Source organism: Artibeus jamaicensis, unplaced genomic scaffold (genome assembly GCF_021234435.1).
Source record: "Artibeus jamaicensis isolate MK-2021 breed Jamaican fruit bat unplaced genomic scaffold, CSHL_Jam_final contig_465, whole genome shotgun sequence".
Classification (NCBI taxonomy): domain Eukaryota; kingdom Metazoa; phylum Chordata; class Mammalia; order Chiroptera; family Phyllostomidae; genus Artibeus; species Artibeus jamaicensis.
The window spans coordinates 6,375,197-6,399,926 of record NW_026521843.1 but is presented as its reverse complement, the minus strand read 5'-3'; the positions used below and the strand labels follow the sequence as shown (position 1 = coordinate 6,399,926).

The 24,730-nt window shown below is 49.6% G+C and overlaps 1 protein-coding gene across 2 annotated transcripts in view; it reads left to right on the top strand.

Moving 5' to 3' along the window:
• Positions 1-24,730, top strand: part of NBAS (NBAS subunit of NRZ tethering complex) — a 253,645-nt gene that overhangs the window by 171,206 nt on the left and 57,709 nt on the right. For both annotated transcript variants that reach the window (XM_053666925.1, XM_037151717.2), the window contains 2 exons: positions 6,070-6,320; positions 7,343-7,677. In XM_053666925.1, the coding sequence (XP_053522900.1) occupies positions 6,070-6,320; positions 7,343-7,677 (586 nt within the window). The remainder of the gene's footprint in view (positions 1-6,069; positions 6,321-7,342; positions 7,678-24,730) is intronic.

The following is a 24,730-nucleotide window of genomic DNA, read 5'->3' as shown; positions in this document are numbered from 1 at the left end:
GCACGAGGTATTCGGGCCTCTCAGCCTGATTTTTTGTAATTTGAAGGCGGGTATAATGGCAGAATACCTCACCGTGCACATCAGACCCACGGGACCTGGCCGACACATGATTGGTGCTTCATTAATGGCAGTTATCACTGGCATTTCACTGCTGCAGAAAGACAGTTCTCATGGACACCCAAACCTGAGCTCCTTCCCCACCCGCCTCTCTCTCTCCTCCTAGTAATTTCACACTGCAGTGATAGCTTTAAGGAGCCATGTGGCAGGCACTGGCTCACTCCACCCCTTGGTTCTGCTGGGGCGAGTCCAGCGCCCCAGACTGCGGGCTGGTGTTTCACTCGTGCCAGTTTAGCAGCCGTCGCCGTCCCCGGGCTGTTCTGGGCACTTCGGGGGCTCTCAGGGCAGCATTACCTGCAGCATCCGGGTGGCCCAGTGCAGAGGGCATGGGTTTTGGAGTCAGAGGGCACTTCAGGATCCACATCTGCCCCCAATGCCAGCTGAGTAGCATTGAGTGTCCCTTAATCCTCCCGAGCCACTTCTGTCTCAGCGCTCAGGACCATGGTCCTCACCTGAGAGGACGGCGAAGCCCAGAGCAGGTCTGTGGAAAGTAGACGGCCTGGTGGCTGTGGAGGGCCATCGTGGCCGTGCCTGTTACTGTTCTTGTCAGTTCTGCTTGCTCCGTGTCTTTAAGTTGTGGACACAGGACCCTTTTGAAATGCCAGGGTGCACTTCTAGCTGATGGAATAGTACTCTATTTGTTCGTACATTAAATATCAGTATTATTTTGTAGTATCTTTGTGTTTCGAGCATAGATTTAAATGCTGAACAAGAGAGATACACCTTTTCCCTCATAGAGCTTGTACTCTGATAGGGGGAGACCACACACATACACACACATACATTCCCCCACTAAATCATGGGAAGTGCAACACGGGAAATGCAGGCGGAGCAGCTAGGGGAGGCCTCTCTCTGGTGTGGAGGGAGCTCGGGCTGAAGGATGAAGGATGGAAGGGCACTCCAGGCAGAGGGGCCGGCTCTGGGGCAGCGGCCTTCTGGGTGCTTTTGAGTCAGGAGACGCAGGCTGTGTGGCTGGGGTGCAGGGAACAAAGGAGAGCTAATTAGGGGCAGAACCACCCTTGGCCGACGGCCTTGGGACCACTGTCCATCCTGTCTCTTCTGCTTTAAACAGCAGACCTGAAAGCCAGAGACCCTGCACTTGCATTTCACTGTGCTGTCCATGCTGGTCACCCAGGTGATTTCCCACGTGACTTTGCTTGGGCGGTGGAGATCACGATGCCATCATCTTCTCTGTCGGTGAATGTATACTGTGTCCTTCAGACCCAGGGGCAGGGTCCTGGTCACAGGGACTCTGGCGGTGCTACTGTTCCTCCCACCTCATACGCTCTGGGAGGGGCCTTTGGTTGCAGGTACGAGGGTGGGTAAGAGCAAGTTACAGCTGTGGGGAGTTGAATTAAATACAACGCCTCCACCTCTGTCTGAATCGAAACAGCTTATTCTTAAGGGCTGACGTTGAGCACAGTCAGGCTTGAGTCTCAATGCCACGTGGTGAAGAATTCGAAATTCTGGCCTTCTCTTCCATCTCCTTCTCCTTTAAAGAAGCCTGGCTTCGTCGAGAAGTTGGTGTGGGAATGATTAGCGCATGGAGAGAGAATGTAAGGTAGGTTAGCTTATTAAAAGGATGTCGTAATACTGAAAATGAAAGTAAGCAAAATCCAGGACCGGGAGAAATCCACGTCTGAGTCAGAGGTTGACTGCAGATGCTCAGTCACAGATCTCACGCGGTGGTTAAAACCGAGCTGCGTATTTGGTCTAGGTCTTTCTTGTGGCCGAGGGGGAGAAGAGGACCAGGATCATGATTTGTATCGTGCTTAAGATGAAATGAACCAGTCCCTGAGGTGGAAGAATGAGTTACTGCCGGCACCAAAATCGAAGCGATTCCCCCGTAGACGTGCAGCCTCCCTTCTCGTGCCGTGGTCCTCAGGCCCCTTCCACCCAAGCTGTCCAAGGCTCCAGGCCGGGTCCAGAACGTCAGCCAGGGGACACCTTTCTGTCACTTCCATCCCTGGGAAGGGCTCACTCAGGCTTTGAGTCCTGCAAGCCTGGGCTCCTGCCCTGGGACTTCCCTCTCTGTGTCCCAGGTGAACAAGTTGTCATATCCCTCCGTGTGCAAGTTTCCTTCTGTGTAAAAAGGCTCTTCTTAGTCATTTTGCAGAACTGTGTGAGATTTGAGATTTATACAAAACACCTGAACGTAGTGGGTGCTCAGAAGAAAAACACTTGGCCGCTGCAGTTAATTCTGGAAACAGACCAGATTTACAGGCGTCCTTTGAGCACTATTAGCCTAACGTTGCACATCAGAGTTTTGGACAATTATTTTTCAAGTCGGAATATCAATTACATCTGCTTCATGAACGTTAAATGAGATGACGTAGTGTTTAGTGAGATACTGTGGCCCTCATCAGTGGCCCTCTAATCAACTGTCTAGGTGACCTCGAAAAGCTAACCTCCATTTTTCTGTTTGCAAAGACACGTGGCCAAAATGTTGGCAGAACTGATAAACGCCGTCGTTATTTTGACCATGTTCGCTGCATAACCACACAGTCAGCTGTCGGGTGGTGTTGCAGAGCCAGTGGGCCAGGCCACGCTCGTCTCGGGCATTCATGGGGAAACACTTTTCCCATTTCCCTCAGGTCAGCGTCCTTGAACCTGAGAGGGAGGCTTGCCTTTCCCACAGGAATCAGTGGGGGAGCCCTGTGCACCCTGCATCATGGTCATTAATTTGGATTCATATCTCTTCAGACGTTTGGGATTAGTCTTTGGGGGGGGAATGTCTGGAAGTTACTGCATCTGAACCAGTGAACCCCCCCCCCCCGTTCTCTCTTTAGCCGTTCCTCACAGTCCTCTCTCTTTCCCTCTCCCCTCTGAAGGATTCCTTTCTTCAGCTAATGGGATTGCATTGTTACTCAGTCTTAGACTAGGTAAAGAAACATGCATTTAAGTACATCTGTCTTTCTGTGCGAATATAAGACCTTTCCATACATGCTGTTCTTGAATTTGGGGTGATTGGCAACTTGAAGCCAGTACAGAACTGTCTGATCATGGACGTAGTACTGATGGTTTGTTCACTGTGCTTTGAGCACAGCTACTGCTGATTTTTTTCCTGTAGTTAGTCTCTGAAAGTTAAATATGCATTGTGTACACAAGCTGTTTTATAACCAGCTACATCTTGGTTCAAAAAAACCCTTGTTTCTAAGGGTGATTATTAATTTGATCAGTGAAAACTCCACGGCAGTTTCATGATACTTCTTTCTACTTTCATGAATGTGGGTTCTTCGGAATTGTTTTTTGAGCAGAGATTTCATTTCTTTTTTCCAAAGAGAAGATAACAGCTTCCTTCAATGGAAGCTATTAAAATGGGTTATTGATCAGTGGCATCTATAAAAGATCTTAGCACATCGCAATTTACTGAAGAGGGAGGTTTTGGTATTTATCATGTGTCAGTAAAGGTATTCCCATATCTCTCTTGACAAGATAATTAGGTAAAATTGCACAGTGGCGAACTGAATTGTAGGTGCAGGAGAATAAGTGGGTTGGGCGGGAGAGAAAGGAGAGTTGATTGAGAGCGGCTGTATTCAGAATCGAGTGAAACACAGAGGAAGTAAAAGTTAGGGCTCAGTCACTGCCTGCCCGTTCTGTAGACGAGTATGTCTGGAATACTCAACTTCTCAGGTGGTTGGGAGTGAGGTGTGGTGGGAGAACTCTTTGAGAGGGTTGCTCTGGGGCAGAGAACTAATGCCTGTGTTAGGGAAAGAGTCCTGGTTGAAATGATTGTTATTGCGGGCATGTGACCTCATCCGTCGGTGGCTGCTTTGTGACAATGTGGACAAAGCCACACTGAGTCCAGTCAGGTCTGGGCGTTTGGTCTTAGGCAAGTCCCTGAAGCTCCCTGACCTCTCATCTGGTAGTTGGAGTTACCGAGGTGTGCTAGTCTACTGCGGTAACCAGCAGAGTCAAGTGCAAGGTGTTTTTCCCCTTCCTCCATCAGGCAGGTTGTTCTGCCTGCAGAGCTATGTTAAAACGATTCATCTTGGAGGAGGGGGTCACATGGTTTATTATTTACTGCTTTACTACATTGTGTTCAGACTTCAATTTGTAAATTCTGAAGGAGAATCAGAAATTCCGAGTCGCTGTCACACACCACTGTGCATACATACAGTATCTTTCACAGCTGACACTGCACACTTCGAATAGTGATAGCATCGAGTATTTTCTGACCAGCCCTCCGTTATACTCACTGTTTCTTGCACAGGCCTTGTGCTTTCTTGTCTTGATGCTTCGTTCATATTAGTTTTGCTTCATTTCTCTGTACATTGCCAAACTTGAGTACTTCTTTATGAACTCTTCTGTTACTGATTTCTACTGTTTTTGAAGCAAAAGCTGTAGTGATCCTCCTCTTCATTGGAATATAGTTGTGTGCTGTTTGTCAGCCCATGCTGTTAGTTTGCCTTGTTGTTTAGTTCTGAGTATGTACGACTCAACTAGATTTTCAAACCGCTCGGCGGGAACTTGATGTTGTCAATCCACCCAGGGGCGAGCAGACGACTCCGTAGAGGACACCACGGTTTTGTTCGTCTACCCATCGCTTTGGCATGTGTTGGGCTCATGTGCTGAGTGTGCCCCATGTCCTGCACACAGTGCCTGGTGCTGAGAATCCGCAGGTAGAGACGACGTGGTACCCTCTCTGTGGTGCAGTGGTTCACAGCCTAGTGAGGGGACAGACAAGGCAACACGTAGTTAAAGCTCGCCGCGAGTACCCGGATAGAGAGGTATTCGGAGGAGACAGACAGGGACATTTTTGTAGACCACGCACATTTTTATAGATCCGTATACTTTTGTAAATGTTTGATCATGTCTTAATAGAAAAATAGCATTTCTCTTGAAGTGAAAGTTAAAAGAGCATTTTTAAATTACTCGATATTTTGATTTTATAGATTGTTGCAGTTATTCTAACTACTACCACTCAGAAAAATTTTAAAACATAATTTGTATTCATTTTATCTACATAAACCAAAAACCTGTCTTGGCACTTTCTGAACGTGGAAATTCTAGTAAACATGGGACCACGTTTCGAAGGATTGCTTTGAAAACTATGTGACATCTCACTTGGGTGCTGCCAGGGGACCCACTGGCTCGCTCAGGTTACTCCCAAGGCTGCTCCTAAGGAGGCTGCTCCTAAGAGCCCGCTCCGCCCCTCATGGGGCGTTGGGATCACGCTGGGCTGGTGCTGTGCGTTCTGTGCAAGGGAGGGCGGCAGCGAGAGCAGCATTGAGGCCTCCCCTTCACCATCCAAAATACAAACTGATCGACCAAACACAACTCCTTAGGTAGCATTTTTATTATGTTACAAAGACATCCAAATCAAGGTGAAAATAACAAGATATATGTTTTAATTTAAGTGGCATTCCTGACTACAGGTAATTCAGGGGTAAGTACATGTACTATTCTTGCTGATTTTAATGTTATTTGAACTTGTATCCATTGTGAGTCTGTCCGGTATCAGTTCAAGATTCTTGGATGTTCTAGTTATGCCCAAAAGTTGAGGTTGTTTCTTGCCCTCACAGATTCCTAAACAACAGATTCCTGAGTAAATAAGGTGTTTACATTTCTGTAATGAAGCTCCGGTTTTAAATTATTCTTGTGATGGGAATAAATAATGCGTAGTGGAAGCTGACAGATCTGGGTCCAGGTCCTAACTAGTAAGCACCGGACACCTGTCCTGGCTGTAGGAGCTGGAAGTGGTGCCTCCAGGGAGGCTGTGGCCCCGCAGGAAGTCAGTCCCAGTTGTGTAGGACCTCGGAGGCATTAACACTTCGCTCTCCTTTATGTAAATGACCCACATCTTGGTGGTTTACTTACTGTCTTTGATTGCACAGGAGGAAGGGATTTCTAAGATGTAGCCTTTCCTTCTGCATTTACAAAAAAACCCAAAAAACCCTTGTTTAAGGAAAGACCCAAATTTTAACACATCACTTTGTCTCCTAATTTCAGTTTGTCCACAGTAGAAATCGAAAATCGAGCTCAAGCCCTTCATCTCTTTGAGACTTTGAAGACTGATCCTGAGGCCTTTCACAAGCACATGGTCAAGTATATTTACCCCACCATTGGCGGCTTTGACCATGAGAGGCTGCTGTACTATTTCACTCTTCTGGAGAGCTGTGGCTCTGCGGATTTGGGGAAATATGCCATCAAACCGGAAACGCACATTCGGCTGCTGAAGAAATTTAAGGTAGTTGCATCAGGTAAGATGGTCACTCCCCTGCTTGATACCATTTTGGAATTAAATCTAGGGGTTGAATTTTTTGTCCACGATCATGTCCGTGCAGCATGGCTGACGTAGCTCTGACACTGCAGGACTTTGATGCTACTTGTCTTTAGTTACTGTCTGTCAACGCCTTCACTCACGGTTGGAGTTACGTACCAGAGAAACTCAGAAACCTATTGAGACTCACACCGTGGCTCAGAGTGCGCCAGGCACTAAGATCCGAGGTTGCGGACTCCAGAGGTTTCTTCTCCTCCCATTGGTTACATTTCATTTCTATAAATGTCAAGGCTGAGACAGTCCACAACAGGCGCTTGGGCAGAATCACGCTTCACTGGAGCCTGTGTGTTCAGAGCATGTGTGGGGCAAACTGAAGTCAGAGCCTTTGCATCTTTGATAAATTGTGGAAGTCATCAGAATGGTGTCTGGGTGTCTTTCTGCTCATAACAAAGAAATTAAACACATTAATGCCCCTCGAATCTCTGATATTTTATCATTTATAAGGTATTTTCCAGTCTATATTTAGTATTCACAATTATGAGAATTTACTGTGGTTTGTCGGTGGCTTACTGAGTGACCAGAGTAGACCCTGGAGTAGATGCAGAGGACAAGGCTTCCGATTCCCTCTGCCTCCCAGTCGTTGATGAGATGCCGGGTGCGTGACCCGGGGCTATAATGCAGTTTGGTGGGAGCCTGGTACAGGAAGGCCCAGGGGCCACTGGGGGCTGGAGAAACGAGGACACAGTGCCTTCTCCAGGGTACATGGGGTGGGCTGGGGCTCACAGAGCATGTCACTTGTTCAAGATCATGGAGTTGGTTAGGTTGCAGGTTGGGACTAGAACTCAGATCTTCTGATCTGTCTAATGGACAACTAAACGATTTGCTGTCGCTAAATTGGTGGTGGATCTTGGTGGATGTGGCTGTACAGAGGGCTGTGTGTGTGTGTGTGAAGCCCCTGCATGTTTGTACTGGAGAGAACTCTCTCTCTTCTCTTCCCATTAGGCCTCAATTACAAGAGGCTGACGGAGGAGAACGTGAACCCGCTGGAAGCACTGGAGCCAGTCCTTTCGAGTCAGAACATCTTGTCTATTTCCAAGCTGGTTCCCAGAATCCCTGACCGGGATGGACAGGTGCTTTCCCCCAGCTCCCTGTACACCGTCTGGTTGCAGAAGCTGTTCTGGTCCGGAGACCCTCACCTCATCAAACAGGTCCCGGCGTCCGCACCCGAGTGGCTCCATGCGTTTGAGGTCTGCGTGAAGTACTTTGATCGCCTCCACCCTGGAGACCTCATCACCGTGGTGGATGCGCTTACGTTTTCTCCCAAAGCTGTGACCCAGGTAACCAGAGAGACCGTTTAAAGTATTGATAATTGAACGTTTTGGAAGAAACGAAAGTTGTTCTCACATTCTGTCAATTTTGTTTTTTCTTTCTCGAAATGGGGATATTTTAGTGGTGGTATTTTGGTTTCTTGATAAGCAGGAGGTGTGTTGATTGGGAAATCACTTTCCTCTGTCAAGATGTCTAAGTCAGACTTGTCTGTTCCAAATGACATCTAGGTTTTATACAGGTTCTTCTAACATGCCATTTTATAGTAAAGGCCTCACCCTGTTCTTTCCAGTGCCCAGCCCACATCACATGTGTTCAGCCAGGCTAACGACCCAGCTGTGGTCGAGTGAGCCCTTAAGTGATTTCATGTGAATACCATGTAGTACATGAGGTTTGTCCAGAAAAAGTCCAGCCATTGTTAATATAATGAGAATGGTTTGTATGACATCAGTGTAACCTGGAAGCCGAGGAGAGTGGACTGGAATGCGCATGTGTGAACAATGACGACTTCACTGTACTAGTCGGAGGGGGTGGTAGACACTGTTGAGTGAGCATGTGTGCTGTGTGGCCATCACATTCGAAATGACTGAGTAAAACAGCAAACTGCATCATATTTTATATTAAGCTTGAACATTCCTCTGTGGAAACTATTTGGATGATTCAGAGACTTTTGGGGATTATGCAATGAGTGAGCACAAATAAAAGTGTGGCACAAACACTCTTCAAAGATGATTGAGAATCTCTTAAAAGTGATCCACATTCTGGAAGGCCTGCGACAAGCAGAACACTTGAAAATGTTGAACATGTATGAACTGCAGTCTACAAAGATCAGCGACTGACCATGTGAGAACCAGAAGCTGATCTGGGGATTCCAGAAACTGCAGTGTCCGAGATTCTGATGCAGGATCCTGGCATGAAACGTGTTGTGGCAAAATTCGTTCTGTGGCTTCTGCTGCCAGAGCAGAAGGAACATTGTGCTGCGGTTCCTAATAACTTGATTCAAACCTCTACCAACGAAGGTTTCCTCAAGAAGGTCATAACTTTGAAGGGGACTGAGGCATCATTGTCCTGTGTACATCGTATCTTGTATCTTCTTCAATAACTGCCTCTGTGTTACATAGTACGTGGCTGAATACTTTCTGGACAGGCCGTGGATGCCTTGGTGGTGGAAGTATCCACGGGCATCTTCTGAGTTGCCTTTCCCACTGTCTGCTCTGTGCTCAGGACGGAGCCCTCTAACTGGATCCAGTTCCTGCTCTAGATCCTTCTACATTGTCCAGTCTCACTCTGCGTAGGTGCTGTGGCTCCTCGTCTCCCCCCTTCCCCTCTCACCCCGACCGCACTGTCTAGCAGCTGTGAGTCCCTCACTGGCGTCCACTCTCCCAGAAAGCCTCCCAGCCTCTGCTCTTGGCCGCCGGGCTCCACCACCTTGGGAGCCTCCTTTCCATCTGCTGGGGCCACACATTTGCTCCTTGCTGTGTCCTCCCCACGTTGGCAAGTCTGCCTAGTACCCGCCCCAGGACTTTCGTTATCGCTGACCCTGTCCTGAGAAATTGAGCATAAAGGCTAGTCGGTCAGTCATCTGCTCGGGCGTTGGCACAGGTGGAAGTTCGAGCGTCAGTGGGAATGCTAATTATAACTGACGTACTAGATTTGTAGTTGTGGGTAACCAGCGGCTTCGCTTCCTTATTAGTGTGGTGTACGTCAGATAATTCAGTGAATAACTTGGTTTTGAATTCTACAGCCACTGCTATAAAAAGGAGATCTTCATTTTTGTGGGGGTTTTTTAAAGAAAAAAATAAGGATGATTTTAAGGGGAAGTAGCATGATATATTTAAAAAGAGCACAGATTTGGCATCCCATAAGCCTGACTTTGAACTTTGAACCTGCTGTTTGTTCACTGGTTCTGTGGTGTAGCCTCAGGAATTTCTGTTGGACGGCTGCCTCTGTGAGGCAGAGGCTGTGGTTGAGTGATCTGTGAACTGGATAATATTATTACTTTGCTTTTTTAAATGATTTTATTTATTTATATTTAGACAGAGGGGAAGGGAAGGAGAAAGAGAGGGAGAGAAACATCAATGCATGGTTGCCTTTCGTACGGGTCCTACTGGGGACCTGGCCCACAATGTCCTGCAACCCAGGCATGTGCCCTGACTGGGAATCAAACCAGTAACCCTTTGTTTCACAGGCCTGTTCTCAATCTGCTGAGCTACACCAGCCAGGGCTTATTACTTTGGTTCTAATAGGTGAATTCAACAAAGTTCTTGGGTAATAGAGGAGCCACAAGTTGAACTCAAGCAGGTTTACTCCAAATAGGGCCTTTGCTCATACGCGCTGCACTGGGCTTTACCTAAGAAGTCAGAGAACAAGCAGGTGGAGTCAGGAACCGGGAGCCCCCTGGGACCTGTGGGAGAGCAGGGCACCAGAGAGCCCAGGCACCTCCAGACCCAGTGGAGCAGCCTGTCATGTGTGGGGTGTGTCCAGCGCAGCGCTGGGTCTAACCAAGGAAGGCCAGGCAGGACCGTGGCAGTGTGTGAGAACAGACAGGAGTCCCACAAACATTGGTTTGAATCTCCAGGACCGAGAAGAGGTTTAAAGTCCACGTGTGTGTTAGCAACGCAGGGTGTAAGTATTAGAGGAAGAGACTCACCCAGGCGGGGAGTTGGAAGCCCAGGAAAAGGCTCCAGAACTGGGACCTGTGAACTGGCTGGAGTGTGACCAACAGACCAGCCTGGGAGATAGAGGGGCCTTCACTCCTCTCAGGCTGAAGGAGGTTTTATCTGTTTATATGAGGGCAAGAGCAAAGCCTAGCACAAGCAGCCAAGGCCAAAGCTAATTGTGGACTTGTGTGTGGAGGTGGTCAGACAGTTCTAGACTTTCCAACAGCAATATTAACTCTCAATTAAACTTAGGGATTGGATGTAGAGTCCCCTTAGAGTTGTCATTGTAATCTATTATGTTTTATGTTTACAGCACATTCTCATACCTTACTTAACCTTATACCTTTAAGATGTCCTCTGGCCACCTGAAAACGTGTGACACAATTGTTTGTGCACGTGTCGGAGCAGAGGACGCAGCACGGACCCAGCGAGGGTTGAGGCGGTTATTGGTGGCATCACTGTCTCTTAGGTCACACGGTGCAGCTCTCATCAGGGTGGTCTTTGCTGTACCAGGGGCGTCCACCCTGCAGCCCACAGGCCACATGCGGCCCAACACAAAATCGTAAATCCACTGAAAACATTATGGGATTCTTTTTGATTATGTGTATTTAATGTGTGGCCCAGAGACACCGAAAGGTCGGATGCCCCCGACCAAGAAGGCAGCTCCTGCTGTGTCGGGGGAAGCTGTAGAAAAGCAAGACAGATACATATTTGAAACTGATTTTATATTTTCGATTTAGCTTTGTATCTTTCCTCATTTTATTGTGGCGTGCTTTTAGTTTTTTTATTCAGAGAGGAGAGTATAAAGTTTAGATACAGTGCATGTTTGCAATTGCACAGTGCTGTTTTACAGAGAGAGAGGGGGAGGGAGAGAATAAAATTCAGACTGTGGAACAACCCACACATGTTGGAAGACACATTTGGAAAAGGAAATGCAGCTGGATTTTGCCAAATTTGCAAAACACCAGATGTTCCCACAGCTTGTACATGATGCTAAATATAAAGTAAGCGTGCGTGGTTCTCATGCACGGTGCACGGTTTTTAATGTGTTACCCACACTGGGTTCCGGGCTGGCTTTGGAAAGAGCCGGTGAACTGCTTCTACAGTGAACATTAAAAGTGCATTTGCTCTAATTCTAAATTATTTCTTTTGGTTCATCCTGGATTTTTTTTGGTTCAGTTGCTTTTCTATTGCTTTTTCAATGCACTAATTAGTGACATTGTGGAGGAGACAGAGAAGTTAATGGGTTGGCAATGCAGGAAAACTGTTAAAGAAGCTGAAGTTCCACTCAGACAGTCTGCATGGTTCAAACCTGGCGTGGCCACATCAGGAGGGCTTATGCACCATCTCAGCCTGCTCACTCACTTCCGGCGGCTGGTCTGGCGGCTGGTCCAGTGGCCTGCACCAGTGAGTGCTCCTCCTGCCTGTTAAGTGCTGCCCAGAACTTTGCTGGGATCCTTCTTCAGAAACCCCAGGTAGTCCAGGAATTAGAAGAGGCCTCCTAGTGCCCCGTATGGTGCTTTTCACCCTGGGTTGGGTAGGCATCTGCTGCCCTCATCCTCCCCCGCCCCACCCTTGCACCATCTGTTCAGCTCCCACCGCTTCTCATGGGGATACTCTGCCTCCTTTGGATTAGAGCAGAAAAATACCTGAGAATCTCATGTCTAGTTTGACCTCTGATCTTCAAGCATCATTTCTATTGATAATTGAGCTACTGTATGGATGGTATCTTTCTTTAGGCTCCTTATAGTTTGTTTCTGCTTTTTGATGTTGCTTTCCAGTGCTATGGAAACAGCATCAGGGAAACTAGTTTCATATTATGACAGTTCAGATTCTTGAAATAAGCTGCCATTTTCTCCATTGTCCTGTTATCCAGACTATTTGACATAAAAATCTGGAAGAATAAATTTATCTTAAAAACCATGATAAGACTTAAAAATCAAATTTATTTTGTAAGTTTAAGTGTCGTTCAAAAGGCTGTGCTGTAGCTGCGCCTTCAGCATCTTCTCAGTGCTGACGGTGTCTTGTAACTAAGGGTGACGGCGCATTACTTCGCCACAAGGAGCCGTCGGCGTCTGCAGCCTGTGTCAGCACGTGTAGGTAACGCATGTAACCTAATTACATGACAGACGAGTGACTCTGATGCACAAGTCCGGTGCATGTTCTGTAGATTCAGATGGATTCACTGAGTACTTAGGCTTTAGTTACATGCTGTACATAATATTAATTGCTGTTGGTAACATTAAGATGTAAGAGATGTTCCCCTAAAAAACTTAAAAGGAAATTTTTTTATAGTAAAGTTATTAATATAGAGAGCCTTAATGAAATTAGAAATTCTTTGAGGGTAGGAATGGTGCCTTCATCACAGATTTTCTGGTTCCTCGCACAGTAGAAGCAGGTGTTCTTTGAGTAGTTGTTTAAGTAAGAATTATCATCACAGATGGGTGATTCTTAAACCTTTTTATCTTCTGATGCTTTAATATTCTTAAAAATTATTGAGGACCCTAAAAGACTTTTATTTATTAAGTTTATAGCCATTGCTATTTTTCATTAGAAATTAAAACCAAGAAATTTAAGAAATGCTTGTTTAATTAATTTAAAACTATGAATAATAGACCCATTATACAATAGGTTAATATGAGTAGCATATTTTAATGGAAAATAACTACACTTCTGAAACAAAAATTAATGAAATCTTGACATCATTTGACTTTTATATGTCTGGCTTAATAGAACCTGTTTTTGGTGTGTTGGTTGAAGTAAATGAAGAAAATGCAGCCTTCCACAGATACAAGGTTGGAAAAAGGGGAGCACTTTGATACACTGTAATCTCGGGTGTTCTTCAATACTAACTGAATCTCATTAGGCAATAGATGATTAAAGACTAGTAATGCAGAGTCTGAAACCATATCATTGACCTTTTTGTACTGTTTACGTTAAAACCACTCATCTAGCCCTGGATGGTGTAGTTCAGTGGATTGAGCACCGGCCTGAGAACCACTGGTTCGATTCTTAGTCAGGGCACATGCCTGGGTTGTGCACCGGGCCCCCACAGTGGGGACGTGTGACAGGCAACCACACACTGATGTCTCTTTCTCCCTCCCTTCCCTTTTCTCTAAAAATAAATAAATAACATCTTAAAAAAAAACACCTAGATCAGCAATCTTCAGCCTTTTTCATCTCAGGGCACACGTAAACTAATTGTTAAAATTCTGCAGCACACCAAAGAGTGTATTTTTCGCCCGTCTGACAAAAAAGCAGGTATAATTTTGATTCGTTGTCACTGGACGGCTGTGTCGTGTTGGCTGTCGTCCTTTCTGTTGTTTGACAACCTAAGGGAGAAGAAGGCAGTGTCCTGACTAAAGGGTCGGGTCCTGCATGTTTGAAGAAATCTTGGGGCACAGTGGTTGAGAATCACTGGGCTGGATTCCGGTTCGAATGGATCTCGTGCTCGTGTTGGGTTTGGAGAACGGTGGTCTGCTGAGTCAGGGAGGTCATCCACGTGCTGACATACTGCATTTTATAACATCGGCCGGGTCACGTGCATTCGTACGCGCACCCACCTCAGCAGAGGGGCCTTTTCCTACTGGGCAGCTGTCTGGCTCGTGGTGCTGGACACAGGTTTACCAAATTCTGATTTTTCACTTGAAACCTCAAATTCTATTAATGGCAGTTAATATAGTGAGTCGTTTTATTGAAGTGACAGGCTCACTTCGTTCACTTGGGAGGAAGTGCCTGCGAGATACCCAGGTCAGGGTAACCGCTTTGGTAGTTGTTCTTCGAGCAAGAACGGTGATGCGCGGAAGGCAGCTCTTCCAGCTCATAATCCAGACAGTCCCTCCGAGGCCCGTCCTCACTGCGCTTCTGTGTCCGTGAAGCGCTCCATTGTGTGTCCCAGTTCTTCCCGCAGAGTGTTCCAAACGTGCGCTCGGTGGTCGAGGTTCGATCGAGCTAGTGATTTTGACTCTTTTTTCAAGAGCGTGTTTACATGAATATGCCAGGAAAGCACAGTTTGATGCTGCCCCCTTGATTTGGGCTTCAGTTCCCACCCTTTTATTCATGTTTTTTTTAACCATCGTACAAATAGCAATATAGTGAAAGAGATACATAATACAAAGATAAAACTTATTGTCATAAAAATAGCTTGGACTTTGCAAACCTCTCGAAAGAGTGTGGGACTTGTGGTTTGGGCACCACACTTCGAGAACCACTGTTACAGGTTATGTTTCCGACACCACAAGCATCTTTGGTGCCCACATGAAGGGTCACTTCAATCTCCTAAGTATTTATAATGCAAATAAAAACAATGAAGGTATGTTCCGACAAGTGCATAAAGGATCATCTTAAAATTTAAGCTCCCTAAAATAGCTTGATTTCTAATCAGCTTTCCAGGTGTAGAAGTGTTATAAATATTTGCAAAAGTAAGATAGAATATGTGCATGGTAATGTCATTATACCACCCTTTCAATTTACAAGCTGTATGATGTATTTTTTTTTCTACAAATGTATGTTTTGTTGTTAATCAAGCTCAGCAGGGATTTCTCTGGGGGAGACACACAAGAAAGGAGAAGGGGCTCAGGGTAGGGGTGCAGAGACCCTCCTTAAACCTTGTGTCCTCAACTCTCTTCCAGGCCAGGTTGTCGGATAGGAGAAGAGGTGATTTTTCTGGGGCCTGTTTAAAGCAGGGTTTAAGCACACTGCTTAGTCATAGGTCCATCCCCCCTTCACTCACATACATGTTTAAATTTTTGGAAGATGAAAGTAAGTATCACCAATCAGTAAATATAAGTAACTGTGGTTAGAAGAGCTGGGATTGGAGATGGGACCTGGACCTGCAGTGGTGGTTTCACATTGACATATGCTTGAAACCTACTAGTTAGAACTACTGCAGAAGGTGACTCTGGGAGGAAGCCAAGAACGAGTGTCTGCTCTGAGCCGGCTGGTGGCCAATGGGGAGAGCCACTGCACACAGCTTCTGAGTCTGCTCTGGTCCTGGGAGGAGAGGGGGGAGATGCCAGAGGTGTTCTCTAGTAGTTTTCTGTTGATTGCAGTGGAAGTTTCTTCCATAATGAAAAGATGAGCAGTAGCGTCACCTAGACTGTAGATGGGCAATGGACTTGAGTTCCTTGAACTGATTGGGCTGAATGATGAGACCTTTGTCAGCGAGAGGGGAGGGGAGTCTTGGGGATCAGGCCCAGCTCCTGGTGCTCCCACCTCATGAGGCCATTCCAGCCACACCCACGAGTTTTGTCGTGTGTCCTCCCGAAATCAGCGGTGGCAGTTCAGCCTCTGCTTCCAGAAAGCTCTGAAATTATCAGAAGGCCAACCTAAAAATTCTCTCTAATATTTCCTACCTGGAGTTTTAGTCAATTGGATTGTTAATTAACACTGTCTTCAGAAGTTAAGCTATGAGCTTAAATGGTGGTAGAAAATATGCCATGTATTACAGGTCAGCAACTTTAAAATGGCCCAGACTTAAATTCCTATTATAAAATTATCAGGGAGAAATTGACACCATAAAAAACAAATCCTCTTGCCCTTTTAGTTTAAAGTTCAGTCACATCAAAATTTAAAAAAATCAGCCCTGGCTGATGTAGCTCAGTAGATTGAGCGCAGGCCTGCGAACCACACGATTGTGGTTCAATTCCCAGTCAGGGCACATGCCTGGGTGGCGGGCCAGGTCCCTGCAGGCCAGTTCCCTGCAGGCCAGTTCCCAGCAGGGGACACATGAGAGGCAACCATACACTGATGTTTCTCTCCCTCTCTCCTTCCCTTCTAAAGATAAATAAATAAATAAATAAATAAATAAATAAATAATTTTAAAAATGCCTTTAAAAAAATTTTTAAAATCGTAAGTTCAACGAAGGTGAGACTGGGAGATCACTTTTCCTGGTTCCGGCTCTGTCTCAGCCAGAGCGGGCTGATTCTGGGTGATGGCAGGTTCCTTCTTCAGCAGATCCAAAGTCAGATCAATCCCACCACGAGTTTTCCATGCTTCTCATTTTTTACAAGTTGAAGAGAACAATAGAAAAAATAAAATTATCTCAGCATCCGCACCATAGCCATGCAATTTAGCAATTTGAGCATATCACCGGCCTGGAAATAGCTAAGCAACGAGGATTTAGCATGCTGTTCTTAGTTCTGTCCAGCAGGCTGGAGAGCATCGAGGTGGCTCGGTGGTGTGGAGGGCAGAAGCTCGGACTGGGTTTAGCTCTGCCAGGATATCAGGTCAAGACGGTTGTATAGGGATTGGTGAAGGGAGCCTCCTCATTCAGAGAAGAGGTGAACTGTGGCGTATGTCCACTGTGGAGGAGGGACAACATTTCCACCCGTCCTGCTCCCCTCCGAGACCGAGGGATTTTACCCGTCCTTGTCTGTCGTTACCCTGCCTTCCTGACCTCCATTTCCCCACGCGTTGGCTGAGTGTCCCAGTGTCCACTCACTGCCACTCTGCTGTGAAATCCCACCTGCCCCAGAAACCTGTTTCCTGGGAAATGTGCCACTCAGGCCTGCATTTCACTGGCCTGAAATTTGCCCTCAGTAGATCTCTCCCCTGAAACCAGTGTAGGGGTTTCTAACCCTGGAAACCTAGAGAGGACCACTGCCTCTGCTTGGCGCTTGTCCCAGAAGTTTTTGTTTGTGCTGCTTCTGTGGGGATAGAAATATTTATGTGTTATCTCTGGGGTTTAGTTGGGAAAGAGCAATAAATGACATTTTGTCTTCCCAAGTGAGGATAAGTTGAGCTAGAAGAGTCAAGTAGATGGAAATCAAACTAACTTTACTTTTGATTGAGTTGGGGTGGCGACTGAGGGCTCCTTGTCTGCATCCCCCTGCCTCAGGCCACTCCCTGTACCAGATCTTTGGACTGCTCTGCAAGCTCATGGTCAGGCCTGCTGGGCACGCGTGCTTTCTCAGATCGGTCAGGCCACCTGGGCACACGTGCTTTCTCAGATTGGTCAGGCCCATTGGGCACGTGCTTTCTCAGATCGTTCAGGCCACCTGGGCACGTGCTTTCTCAGATTGGTCAGGCCTCCTGGGCACGCGTGCTTTGTCAGATCAGTCAGGCCACCTGGGCACGCGTGCTTTCTCAGATTGGTCAGGCCACCTGAGCACGTGCTTTCTCAGATTGGTCAGGCCACCTGGGCACGTGCTCTCTCAGATTGGTCAGGCCTCCTGGGCACGTGCTTTCTCAGATTGGTCAGGCCGCCTGGGCACGTGCTTTCTCAGATTGGTCAGGCCACCTGGGCACGTGCTTTCTCAGATTGGTCAGGCCACCTGGGCACGTGCTTTCTCAGATTGGTCAGGCCACCTGGGCACGTGCTTTCTCAGATTGGTCAGGCCACCTGGGCACACGTGCTTTCTCAGATTGGTCAGGCTACCTGGGCACACGTGCTTTCTCAGCTTGGTCAGGCCACCTGGGCACACTTGGTTTCTCATCTTGGTCAGGCCACCTGGGCACACGTGCTTTCTCAGATCGGTCAGGCCCATTGGGCACGTGCTTTCTCAGATTGGTCAGGCCACCTGGGCACGTGCTTTCTCAGATTGGTCAGGCCACCTGGGCACGTGCTTTCTCTGATTGGTCAGGCCTCCTGGGTATGCGTGCTTTCTCAGATCGGTCAGGCCACCTGGGCACGTGCTTTCTCAGATTGGTCAGGCCCCTGGGCACGTGCTTTCTCAGATCGGTCAGGCCCATTGGGCACGTGCTTTCTCAGATCAGTCAGGCCCATTGGGCACGTGCTTTCTCAGATCGGTCAGGCCACCTGGGCACGCGTGCTTTCTCAGATTGGTCAGGCCTCCTGGGCACGCGTGCTTTGTCAGATCGTTCAGGCCACCTGGGCACGTGCTTTCTCAGATTGGTCAGGCCTCCTGGGCACGCGTGCTTTGTCAGATCAGTCAGGCCACCTGGGCACGCGTGCTTTCTCAGATTGGTCAGGCCACCTGAGCACGTGCTTTCTCATTGGTCAGGCCACCTGGGCACGCGTGCTCTCTCAGATTGGTCAGGCCTCCTGGGCACGTGCTTTCTCAGATTGGTCAGGCCACCTGGGCACGTGCTTTCTCAGATTGGTCAGGCCACCTGAGCACGTGCTTTCTCATTGGTCAGGCCACCTGGGCACGCGTGCTTTCTCAGATTGGTCAGGCCCATTGGGCACGTGCTTTCTCAGATTGGTCGGGCCACCTGAGCACGTGCTTTCTCATTGGTCAGGCCACCTGGGCACGCGTGCTTTCTCAGATTGGTCAGGCCTCCTGGGCACGTGCTTTCTCAGATTGGTCAGGCCACCTGGGCACGTGCTTTCTCAGATTGGTCAGGCCACCTGGGCACGTGCTTTCTCAGATTGGTCAGGCTACCTGGGCACGCGTGCTCTCTCAGATTGGTCAGGCCACCTGAGCACGTGCTTTCTCAAATTGGTCAGGCCACCTGGGCACGTGCTTTCTCAGATCGGTCAGGCCCATTGGGCACGTGCTTTCTCAGATTGGTCAGGCCTCCTGGGCACGTGCTTTCTCAGATTGGTCAGGCCACCTGGGCACACGTGCTTTCTCAGATTGGTCAGGCCTCCTGGGCACGCGTGCTTTCTCAGATTGGTCAGGCCACCTGGGCACACGTGCTTTCTCAGATTGGTCAGGCCACCTGGGCACACGTGCTTTCTCAGATCGGTCAGGCCCATTGGGCACGTGCTTTCTCAGATTGGTCAGGCCACCTGGGCACGTGCTTTCTCAGATCGGTCAGGCCACCTGGGCACGCGTGCTTTCTCAGATTGGTCAGGCCTCCTGGGCACGCGTGCTTTGTCAGATCGTTCAGGCCACCTGGGCACGTGCTTTCTCAGATTGGTCAGGCCTCCTGGGCACGCGTGCTTTGTCAGATCAGTCAGGCCACCTGGGCACGCGTGCTTTCTCAGATTGGTCAGGCCACCTGAGCACGTGCTTTCTCATTGGTCAGGCCACCTGGGCATGCGTGCTCTCTCAGATTGGTCAGGCCACCTGGGCACGCGTGCTTTCTCAGATTGGTCAGGCCACCTGGGCACGTGCTTTCTCAGATCGGTCAGGCCCATTGGGCTCGTGCTTTCTCAGATCGGTCAGGCCCATTGGGCACGTGCTTTCTCAGATCGGTCAGGCCCATTGGGCACGTGCTTTCTCAGATCGGTCAGGCCCATTGGGCACGTGCTTTCTCAGATTGGTCAGGCCACCTGGGCACGTGCTTTCTCAGATCGGTCAGGCCACCTGGGCACGCGTGCTTTCTCAGATTGGTCAGGCCTCCTGGGCACGCGTGCTTTGTCAGATCGTTCAGGCCACCTGGGCACGTGCTTTCTCAGATTGGTCAGGCCTCCTGGGCATGCGTGCTTTGTCAGATCAGTCAGGCCACCTGGGCACGCGTGCTTTCTCAGATTGGTCAGGCCACCTGAGCACGTGCTTTCTCATTGGTCAGGCCACCTGGGCACGCGTGCTCTCTCAGATTGGTCAGGCCACCTGGGCACGCGTGCTTTCTCAGATTGGTCAGGCCACCTGGGCACGTGCTTTCTCAGATCCGTCAGGCCCATTGGGCACGTGCTTTCTCAGATTGGTCAGGCCTCCTGGGCACGTGCTTTCTCAGATCAGTCAGGCCCATTGGGCATGTGCTTTCTCAGATTGGTCAGGCCACCTGGGCACGTGCTTTCTCAGATTGGTCAGGCCACCTGGGCACGCGTGCTTTCTCAGATTGGTCAGGCCACCTGGGCACGTGCTTTCTCAGATTGGTCAGGCCACCTGGGCATGTGCTTTCTCAGATTGGTCAGGCCACCTGGGCACGGGTGCTTTCTCAGATTGGTCAGGCCACCTGGGCACGTGCTTTCTCAGATCGGTCAGGCCACCTGGGCGCACGTGCTTTCTCAGATCGGTCAGGCCACCTGGGCACGTGCTTTCTCAGATTGGTCAGGCCACCTGGGCACACGTGCTTTCTCAGCTTGGTCAGGCCACCTGGGCACGTGCTTTCTCAGATTGGTCAGGCCACCTGGGCACGCGTGCTCTCTCAGATTGGTCAGGCCACCTGAGCACGTGCTTTCTCATTGGTCAGGCCACTTGGGCACGCGTGCTTTCTCAGATTGGTCAGGCCTCCTGGGCACGTGCTTTCTCAGATTGGTCAGGCCACCTGGGCACGTGCTTTCTCAGATTGGTCAGGCCACCTGGGCACGTGCTTTCTCAGATTGGTCAGGCCACCTGGGCACGTGCTTTCTCAGATTGGTCAGGCCACCTGGGCACGCGTGCTTTCTCAGATTGGTCAGGCCACCTGGGCACGCGTGCTTTCTCAGATTGGTCAGGCCACCTGGGCACGTGCTTTCTCAGATTGGTCAGGCCACCTGGGCACGCGTGCTTTCTCAGATTGGTCAGGCCACCTGGGCACGCGTGCTTTCTCAGATTGGTCAGGCCACCTGGGCACGTGCTTTCTCAGATTGGTCAGGCCACCTGGGCACGCGTGCTTTCTCAGATCAGTCAGGCCACCTGGGCACACGTGGTTTCTCAGCTTGGTCAGGCCACCTGGCACACTTGGTTTCTCATCTTGGTCAGGCCACCTGGGCACGCGTGCTTTCTCAGATCGGTCAGGCCCATTGGGCACGTGCTTTCTCAGATTGGTCGGGCCACCTGAGCACGTGCTTTCTCATTGGTCAGGCCACCTGGGCACGCGTGCTCTCTCAGATTGGTCAGGCCTCCTGGGCACGTGCTTTCTCAGATTGGTCAGGCCACCTGGGCACGTGCTTTCTCAGATTGGTCAGGCCACCTGGGCACGCGTGCTCTCTCAGATTGGTCAGGCCACCTGAGCACGTGCTTTCTCATTGGTCAGGCCACTTGGGCACGCGTGCTCTCTCAGATTGGTCAGGCCTCCTGGGCACGTGCTTTCTCAGATTGGTCAGGCCACCTGGGCACGTGCTTTCTCAGCTTGGTCAGGCCACCTGGGCACGTGCTTTCTCAGATTGGTCAGGCCACCTGGGCACGTGCTTTCTCAGATTGGTCGGGCCACCTGGGCACGCGTGCTTTCTCAGATTGGTCAGGCCACCTGGGCACGTGCTTTCTCAGATTGGTCAGGCCACCTGGGCACGTGCTTTCTCAGATTGGTCAGGCCACCTGGGCACGTGCTTTCTCAGATTGGTCAGGCCACCTGGGCACGTGCTTTCTAGATTGGTCAGGCCACCATTGGGCACGTGCTTTCTCAGATTGGTCAGGCCACCTGGGCACGCGTGCTTTCTCAGATTGGTCAGGCCACCTGGGCACGTGCTTTCTCAGATTGGTCAGGCCACCTGGGCACACGTGCTTTCTCAGATTGGTCAGGCCACCTGGGCACGTGCTTTCTCAGATTGGTCAGGCCCATTGGGCACGTGCTTTCTCAGATTGGTCAGGCCACCTGGGCACGCGTGCTTTCTCAGATTGGTCAGGCCACCTGGGCACGTGCTTTCTCAGATTGGTCAGGCCACCTGGGCACGTGCTTTCTCAGATTGGTCAGGCCACCTGGGCACGCGTGCTTTGTCAGATCAGTCAGGCCACCTGGGCACGTGCTTTCTCAGATTGGTCAGGCCACCTGGGCACGCGTGCTTTCTCAGATTGGTCAGGCCACCTGGGCACGTGCTTTCTCAGATTGGTCAGGCCTCCTGGGCACGTGCTTTCTCAGATTGGTCAGGCCACCTGGGCACACTTGCTTTCTCATCTTGGTCAGGCCACCTGGGCACGCGTGCTTTCTCAGATCGGTCAGGCCCATTGGGCACGTGCTTTCTCAGATTGGTCGGGCCTCCTGGGCACGCGTGCTTTCTCAGATTGGTCAGGGCACCTGGGCACGTGCTTTCTCAGATTGGTCAGGGCACCTGGGCACGTGCTTTCTCAGATTGGTCAGGCCACCTGGGCACGTGCTTTCTCAGATTGGTCAGGCCACCTGGGCACGTGCTCTCAGATCGGTCAGGCCCATTGGGCACGTGCTTTCTCAGATTGGTCAGGCCTCCTGGGCACGCGTGCTTTGTCAGATCAGTCAGGCCACCTGGGCACGCGTGCTTTCTCAGATTGGTCAGGCCACCTGGGCATGTGCTTTCTCAGATTGGTCAGGCCACCTGGGCACGTGCTTTCTCAGATTGGTCAGGCCTCCTGGGCACGTGCTTTCTCAGATCGTTCAGGCCACCTGGGCACACGCATGCTTTCTCAGATCGGTCAGGCTACCTGGGCACGTGCTTTCTCAGCTTGGTCCGGCCACCTGGGCACGTGCTTTCTCAGATTGGTCAGGCCACCTGGGCACGTGCTTTCTCAGATTGGTCAGGCCTCCTGGGCACGCGTGCTTTCTCAGATCGGTCAGGCCACCTGGGCACGCGTGCTTTCTCAGATCGGTCAGGCCACCTGGGCACGTGCTTTCTCAGCTTGGTCAGGCCACCTGGGCACGTGCTTTCTCAGCTTGGTCAGGCCACCTGGGCACGTGCTTTCTCAGATTGGTCAGGCCTCCTGGTCGCTTCAGCTGGGCACGTGCTTTCTCAGATTGGTCAGGCCACCTGGGCACGTGCTTTGTCAGATCGGTCAGGCCACCTGGGCACGTGCTTTCTCAGATCAGTCAGGCCCATTGGGCACGTGCTTTCTCAGATCGGTCAGTCCACCTGCGCACACGTGTGCTTTCTCAGAAGGCCTGCTTTCCAGCTCGATTTCTATCTGTGGACCCGAGAGATGGGGTCCCTACCTTAGTCTTGCCCAGTAGAATTATGGTGTGAACCAGGTTTGCAGTGTGGAAGTCTCTAGTAACCAAATTTTTAAAAAATAAAACAAAACAGGTGAAATTGTCCTGAATGTTATCATTTCACCTTCTAATCAATGTGAAATATATTAAGGTACTTCTGAAATCCTGGTGTACTTTAAAGCACAGACAGTTCAGACTGGTCAACATTTCACACATCCGCCATCTTTTGAATGTAGTGGGCCTCCAGCTTTTGGGAAGCCTGAGTCTGGGCCTGGCCCACCAGGGCTCCTCCCCGGAGGGACAAGGGCGTACTGAGAGCACTGTCCTTGCAGTTGGGCAGACTTCAGGATGAAGGCGAGGGACCAGCCACACGTAATTGGGAGCTTCTCAGCACATCACCAGGTGTCCCTCCCTCTCTCCCAAGGAGTGACAGGGTGAAGAAAGAAGCAGTACCTACCTCTTGGGGCCCACAGGGGAGCTGCCGTCATACTGGCCGAGATAGGAACTCCAGAGGAGAATGGTTCCTCCCACATGTACCCAAATGGATGTCACGCTAACGACAAATTATGAGACAAATAAAAGTTATCTGTCACCCACAGAAATCACTGTCCATGCTGCATAATACTGGTAATAATAGTTGCCATTCATTGTTCACTGGCTTGGCACTTCGCCTCCTCTCTGTCGTCGTGACGGCCCGGCAACATAGGTGTTAAATTTCATTTCAGAGAGGAATAAAGGGAAGGTGAGAGGTTAAAGTATTGACCTTCAGAGAGGTCAAAATCAGAGGCAAGTTAGTGGCTGCGCCGCGGTTCCCATCCTAGTCTGCCCTGCTCAGTCTAGGTCTTCACGGTGCCCTTTTGTTCCCCACATAGGCAGCCTGTTCGTTTACTGCACACATTCATCGGTCGTCTTATATGTAGTCCTCGTCTGCCTCCTCGACCTGTCCTTTCCGCAGTGACAGAGATAGAGAGCCGCTTCCTGCTCACCATGACAGCTCTCTGGGTGACAGAAGGAGTGATGCCCTTGATTGCCCAGGACTTGTCGTCTGCATTGCTTTCTTATTCCTCAAGTAACCTGGACTCCGTGTGTTTTCATTGTAATCACCTTCCCTTTGACACAGTTTATTTTAAAAGTGGTTTTCCTTTAAAAAAAAGAAAATCTCTCTATATAATTTTTCAAGTTGTAAGTAATTACCAGAAACTTAATGGCTTGAATGACACAAGTTTATGGTCTTACGCCTCTGTAGGTTAGCAGCAGACAAGGGCTCCATCAAGCTGGAATGAGGGCATAGGTGGGCCCCATTGCTTTCTGGAGACTCTGCGGGGAACCCATTTCCTTGCCTTCTCAGGTGTCTAGAGGCCGCACCCATCCCTCGGCCCAAGGCCCCTTCCCTCCGTCTTCAGAGCCAGCAGCAGTGCATCTCTGTGACCCTTCCGTCCTCACATCTCTCTACTGAAGCCAGGGACACGTCCCACTTTTAAGGATTCTAGTGATGAGATTGGCGACTCTGGGGGGAATCCAGGACAGTCTCCCCGTGTCAGAGTCCACGCCATCGCTCGCATCTGCAGAGTCTTTGGCGTGTGAGGTAACATATTTGTAGGTTTCAGGATTAGGGTGTGCACGTCGTTGGGGACCGGAACTCTGCCTACGTATACCCTTACGTGGAGCAAGTTTCTAGAGACTCTATAAGGTTTCTAAGGCATAAGCCTCTATTAATAAGGTTTTATAACAATA